At 50.2% G+C, this 6782-nt stretch overlaps 1 protein-coding gene across 3 annotated transcripts in view; it reads left to right on the forward strand.

Annotated features, from left to right (window-relative positions):
- Positions 1 to 4911, forward strand: part of PRKG2 (protein kinase cGMP-dependent 2) — a 40858-nt gene extending 35947 nt beyond the window's left edge. The window contains exons 8-10 of one of the 3 annotated variants that reach the window (XR_010303639.1): positions 644 to 2819; positions 3741 to 3869; positions 4656 to 4911. Coding sequence is in view for 1 of the 3 variants with exons in the window: in XM_064149624.1 (XP_064005694.1) it covers positions 644 to 739 (96 nt within the window). In the remaining 2 variants the exon portion in view is untranslated. Of the gene's footprint in view, positions 1 to 643; positions 3098 to 3740; positions 3870 to 4655 lie in introns of those variants that run through there. The other 2 variants (XR_010303640.1, XM_064149624.1) reach the window with 2 other exon arrangements.
- The last annotated feature ends 1871 nt before the right edge of the window (positions 4912 to 6782 follow it).

Here is a 6782-nt window from a genome sequence, read left to right on the forward strand (position 1 = left end):
GAGTTACAAGTAATACAAAACCTCTCCTGACCAGCAAAAGCCACCCAGGAGGGCTTTCAAACCAACTCCTCTCCTTCCTCCTTCTTTCCAACCCCTCCCTTATCTCAGAATCCTCTTCATGTGCAGAGCGAGCTGGGAAAGGTCAGCAAGAGGTGTTAGAAGAAGAATGATTAGTTCAAATCACACAGATTCAGGCAGAGGAGCTAATATGGCAAGCAGGCAGCCACAGGCAGGCAGAGGAGCTAATATGGCAAGCAGGCAGCCACAGGCAAGCAGAGGAGCTAATATGGCAAGCAGGCAGCCACAGGCAGGCAGAGGAGCTAATATGGCAAGCAGGCAGCCACAGGCAGGCAGAGGAGCTATCATTGCAAGCAGGCAGCCACAGCCAGCAACTGACTATCTTTGTTACTGTTTCTTGGCTTTGTGGGTCTAAGCAAAACCAATGGGTAGACATCACTATTATTTTTCTTTTCACAGCCAATGATCTAATTTCTCTCATTAAAATATTCCAGGTAGCCTCAAACCAGCACACATGCCAGCCCTTCATTCCTCCACTGGCAGCAATAAAAGCAATGCACAATCAATAGAGAATGTTTCCCAAAGTCACCTTCTGAAACAGCTGTTTGTGTTTTTGCTGCCCTAGTTATCTGGACCAACTGATTACAGCTACTTTGACAGCTATCCACCTGAAGAAGGAACTCCTCCAGATGAACTTTCAGGCTGGGACAAGGATTTCTGATCATTATCCTTTTTTTTCTCCCAGGACCTTTATAGAGACTCATAGGCAGCAGTTCTAAACCTGCTGTCTTGTTAACTGAACTGCTTAAAATCAACTTACACGAGGTTTGTGATGAACACAATGTTCCCTGAAGGACAGAAGGCAGAACAGCAACCAGAACTGCTTTGGATAAGCCACCAAAATCTGTGTCCATCTCTTTGACAAGAAGGATGTGCATTCAGCCAGCAGCTGTAACCTGGAGGGTTTTGATACACAGTGTCTCTCTGAGCATTTTGCAGGCATCTGGCCCAGAGCTATTGCTGTGCCATTGGAAATGTTTTCATCTGAACAAGGTTACCACGTGTGTCTTCATTATGCACAGAGAGGAGGAGTGCTGGAAGCCAATAACTGTGCCATTTGTCAACAGCTGTCCTACAGGTGTTTGGTTTTCATTCTATCTTCAGTCTGCTGTGCTTCACTTTTCCCCTTGACAGCCAATACTGCACTGATCCAGAAAAGACTTCTGCTGAAAGGTCGATCTGATCTCATCCTGCAGCTGAAGAAGTACAGCTGTGGAAGCTGCCTTGCCCTGTCCACCCTAGTTTTGCACCAGGTTGAATATGTGAGTCAGAAATTGGAATAGGAGATGAAAAGGAAAAGAAGAGAGACTGAGAAACCTGGGGGGCAGTTTAGTCTGGAGAAGAGAAGACTGAGAGGAGATCTGATCAATGTCTATAAATATCTGAGGGCTGGGGGTCAGGGGGCTGGGGCCAATCTCTTGTCGCTGGCACACATCAATAAGACAAGGAGCAACAGCTACAAATTGGAACACAGAAGGTTTCAGCTCAACATGAGGAGAAACTTCTTGACAGTGAGGGTGACAGAGCCCTGGAGCAGGCTGCCCAGAGAGGTTGTGGAGTCTCCTTCTCTGGAGACTTTCCAAACCCACCTGGATGCATTCCTGTGCCAACTACCTTGGCTGATCCTGCCTTGGCAGGGAGGTTGGACTTGATCTCTGAAGGACCCTTCCAAACTCTAAAGTTCTGTGATTGTGTGATTCTGTGGAGCATTTCCCTAGTGAAGCAGCATCCCAAACAGGTTCTGCAATCTCCTTTGCAGGTTTTGAAGAGCCTGGAGCAAGCCAGTCTGAACCAGGCTTTGAGCAAGAGGCTGGACTAGAGACCTCCCAAGGTCTGGGTGATTCCCTGGCTCTAGGAATTACATTTCTCAGTCAGCTGTTTGTGTAATGAGAGTTTAGCACAATGCATCTTCCCCTAAGAGTTTATATGCACCTGAGCTTTGCCACTTAACCTCTAAACTGGCAGAGCAGGGAAGTTACTCTGTAAAGTTGATTGGCTGAGAAATGCAGTTGGATGTTGTGCATTCAGGGTGTGCACAGAGTGTTCTGTGCAGCATTCAGTCCAAACAAAGGCAGTAGAATTTTTTCCACTGAATCTGGTGAAGATTGGACTGAGGCCTTGGAGGAAGATGCTGTGTGGCTTTTAGAATCATAGTATCAGTCAGGGTTGGAAGGGACCACAAGGATCAGCCAGTTGCAACCCCTCTGCCATGGGCAGAGACACCTCACACTAGATCAGGCTGGCCAGAGCCTCATCCAGCCTGGCCTTAAACACCTCCAGGGATGAGGCTTCCACCACCTGCCTGGGCAACCCATTCCAGGCTCTCACCACCCTCATGGTGAAGAACTTCTTCCTAACATCCAGTCTGAATCTACCCATTTCCAGCTTTGTTCCATTCCCCCCCAGTCCTATCACCATCTGACATCTTAACAAGTCCCTCCCCAGCTTTCTTGTAGGCCCCCTTAAGATGCTGAAAGGTCACTTCAGAGCCTTCTCCACTCCAGACTGCACAACCCCAGACTTTTAGATGGTTTTATTCCCCTGCCTGCTTGTTAACCTAGTGTGAAACTTGGCAGTCAGCAAAGCCTGTGCAAAACAGTCATGAGCAAACCAGTCAGAGAGGGTGGAGCAGAGGCTGGGAGCTGGGGTTGTAGATGCTTTAGATACTCACAACCAACTCTCTTTAGCAATACCAAAGACCAGATTTCCTCTTCAGGATCCAGGCAAGCCCCAGACATTAGGTATGTATATTGCTCTGTGTGTCTGTCTTCCTTTCTCTCTTACTGCAGTACAAATAATCTTGTGCCAAGGTTTATAAAAAGCTTTTGAATGCATTTTTCTGTTGTATTTATAGATGGTTTCATAGAGATGTATTAAAAAAGAGGGTATATGTACTTTTTTAAGTGAAGAAATAGCTGTATGCTAAGTTAGTGTGGCTGACATTAAGTCTGTGCAGCTGTAGGATGTGTGTTCTTGACTTGGGTTTAGTGTGTGGAAGTAAAGGAAGTTTACAGTGCAGTAAGCTTGTCACAACCACATTCCAGGTTCTTAGCCCTGCATTAGCCTTCTCTAAATGGTTCAGAAGAGACTGAAGCAGAAAAGCCTGCCCTGGAGAAACAGTCACTGAGGTAATATCTGGGACTGGTGACCCCAGTGGCTGGTGAGGAGCTGAATGCACCAGAAGATGTCACCAATCATTTTGTATTCATGGAGAGCTCCCACTTAGGTTTGCTGCTTTTGATTTCTGGCAGCTGTGCAGCTGACTGAGCTGAAGTTCTCCAGGAGCAGAAGCAGCAGCACAGGCTAAACTTTTCTTGAGCTAACCCAAACTGTCTTTAGCAGGCAGATGCACTTCTGCTGCTGTGCAGTAAGAGGGTAAATAAGTGATGTGGGCTCGAGTAGGTTCACAGTGCAGGAGGTGGTGGGAGAGTCCAGGGGACACTTAGGGTAACGACCTCATGATGCTTGTTGCTGCATTTTCAGCTTTGTCAGTGAAAAGCAATGTTGATACCCAGTTTTGGGGCACTCTGTGGATATGTCAGTAATGGTCTGAGTTCTGTGCTTGGTGTTCTTACCTGTATTTTGCCTTTCTGTGTTGTCAGGTGTGCTTTATTGTGTGAATAAATACAACTCTGCTTTTCCTCCCTGTATTCTGCCACAAGTGAAGAAGCCTCAGGAGGCAGGGGAGATGACAGCTCTTCCTGACAGAGGGCAGAGATGAGGAGTGTGTAGCCTGGGCTGGGTAGATGGAAGTGCCTTTCTCCAGCAACCACATCAGAGCAGAGATGCAGGTGAGCCCTCCAGAGAGCAGGAGCAGCAGCAAGAGTGAAAGAGAAAATTCCTTTGGGCTTTGAGGGGAGTTGTAAGGAGGCTGTGAGAATGGAATAGAGAATTCAGGGCTGACACTTTCCCTGGAGCATGACAGATGCAGTTCTAAACCAGAGTGCTAAGTAGACCAAATAGCACACAAAGTGAACCACTGCAGGCTACAAGTGAAAACTCCCTGTGCTAACCCCAAACTGCTCTGTGCTATGAGCTCAGGCAGGACTCTTAACCTTCTGCCACCTCCTGCCTCTGGCAACACGAACAACCCTTCTCTTTTGTTGCTGTCAGGGGTTGTGAAACTTTCTTCCACTGGAGCACCACTTCCCCTTTGCCATCCCCAGTACTGCTGGCACAGGCCTGTTGGTGTTCACCAGGCACAGACATGATGGGGCAGCAGCTGCCTCTCCTGTGCTCCTGTTCCTTCCCTTTTAAGTCTTGGGTCTGAGGCCCAGCAACCTCAAACAAGCCAAGTAAGAAACACAGCCTGTTTCCAGAAGAGAGTGGAGCCTGTAACATCTGCTGAACAGTGGCCATCACAAATCCCAGCTCTGCTGCTCACCTCCCTGGGCTTTAGAAGACCCCTGGAGGAGTAGAGGGACATAGTTTAGTGGTGACCTGACACTGCTGGTTTGAACTCCATGGTCTTAAAGGTCTCTTGCAACCAAGACAGTTGTGTGATTCTGTGCCTCTGTGCAGTCAGGGTGCCACAGCAGCAGCATTCACTTTCTCTGGTGGTTGCTGCTTCCATCCAGGCCAGCTGCCCCCATCTCAGCACAGCTCCAGTTTTGATCCCATCCCACCAGGAGGACAGGTTGTTGCCGCTGCAACTAGGAGCCTGCTCTTTGAGCACAGGAAGTCAAACACTTGTGCAGGAGCCACACACCCCTCTAAAGAAAACAGTGAGAGCTCTGATTGCCCAAAGTGGCTCCTGGTAAGCACGACTGGGGCTGACTTCTGGGACTGCTGTGTACTTGAAGGGTGTGGGTAGCTCCCTGTACTTTGACCTTCTGTCTGGTGTGACAAACTGTCATCCTTACCAGATGGAGGCTGTCTCCAGGCAGCAAGAACAAAGCTTTGCCAGAATCCTTGCTGTGTCCTGTCCAGCTGCACCAAACCAAGTTTTTGAGGGAGACCTCCTTGTCCTCTACAGCTATCTCAGAGGAGGTCGAAGCCAGGTGGGGCTTTGTCTCACATACAGCAAGGGACAGGATAACAGGAAACAGCCTCAAGTTGTGCCAGGGGAGTTTTAGGTTGGGTATTAGGAAAACTGTCTTCATAGAAAGAGTTCTCAGGCATTGGAAGAGGCTGCCCAGGGAGGTGGTGGAGTCCCCATCCATGAAGGTGTTAAAAAATGTGTGGCCATGGCACCTGGGAACATGGTTTAGTGGCCTTAGTGGGTCTTAACAGTTGGACTGGGTGATCTTGGAGGGCTTTTCCACCCAAACAGTTGTATGATTTTGGCTGTCTTTTGACGCTGCACTTCACCACTGGGTCGTGTCTCTGATTCTTTTAACCTTGGAGGTCACCCCATCCTTTAGCCTGAAGGAACTGCCATTCTTCTTATCCTGGTTCCAGACCGCTTCACTATAAGCTCCTTCAGCCTCAAGGTTTGTAGCTCCATCCTCCTGACCTCACTGCTGCCAGCAGAGCCAGAGTACCGCTAGAGGTCCCCCACTGCCCACCGGCAGCCCACCCAGCACCGCTGCGGGGCTGGCAGGAGCTGGCACTGGGATCAGTCAGCTCCAGCCAGGTCAGGCTGGGTGTTGCCAGCACCCAGGCAGGATGTGAAAGTCGCTGGAGTGCTGCATCCAGTTCTGGAGCCCTCTTGTAATAGAGGGCTGTGGAGATGCTGGAGTGTGTCCAGAGCAGGGCCAGGAGGATGCTCAGAGGCTGCAGCAGCTCTGCTGTGAGCACAGACTGAAAGAGTTGGGGCTGTGCAGGCTGGAGCAGAGGAGGCTCCCAGGGGACCTTCTTGTGGCCTTCCAGGATCTGAAAGGGGCCTACAAAAAAGCTGGGGAGGGACTTGTTAGGCTGTCAGGGAGTGCCAGGACTGGGGGGAATGGAGCAAAGCTGGAGGAGGGGAGAGTGAGGCTGGAGGTGAGGAGGAAGTTGTTGAGCAGGAGAGTGGTGAGAGGCTGGAATGGGTTGCCCAGGGAGGTGGTTGAGGCCCCATGGCTGGAGGTGTTTGAGGCCAGGCTGGCTGAGGCTGTGTGCAGCCTGCTCTAGGGTAGGGTGTCCCTGGGCATGGCAGGGGGGTTGGAACTGGCTGATCCTTGTGGTCCCTTCCAACCCTGCCTGATTCTGTTCAGGGAGGAGGAAGCCATGCTGCAGCAAGGTGTAGGTGGCATGTAACTGCTTCTCCTGCCCTTGTCCTGGGGGTGAGTGGGGTCACAGACTTGCTGTGGGTAGGCAGTGGTGTGGTACTGGGTTTTGCTGGGGTCAAGTTAATTTTCTTCCCAGTAGCTGATCTGGGCTGTGTTGGGATTGGTGCTGGAAGCAGAGTTGGTAGCCCAGGGACGTTTTCCTTCCTGCTGTGCAGAGTTGACACAGGGTCAGAGCCTTTCCTGCTCCTCTCCTCACCCTATCAGCAAGCAGGCTGGGTGTGCACAAGCAGCTGGGAGGGAACAGAGCTGGGACAGCTGTCCCCAGCTGATCAAAGGGATATGACAGACATTAGGACACCATGCTCAGTGTACAAAGCTGAGGGAAGAAGGAGGTAAGGGAGATGTTTGTTGGAGCCTGGCTCTGCTGGAGATGGCTGAGCCCCTACTGCCTTGGGAAGTGGGGAATGAATTCCTTGTTCTGCTTTGCTTGGGCACAGCTTTGCCCATTAAACTGAACTTTATCTCAGCCCTTGAGTTTGCTCACATTTACCCTTC

The sequence above is a fragment of the Pogoniulus pusillus genome, chromosome 10, assembly GCF_015220805.1.
Source record: "Pogoniulus pusillus isolate bPogPus1 chromosome 10, bPogPus1.pri, whole genome shotgun sequence".
NCBI lineage: Eukaryota > Metazoa > Chordata > Aves > Piciformes > Lybiidae > Pogoniulus > Pogoniulus pusillus.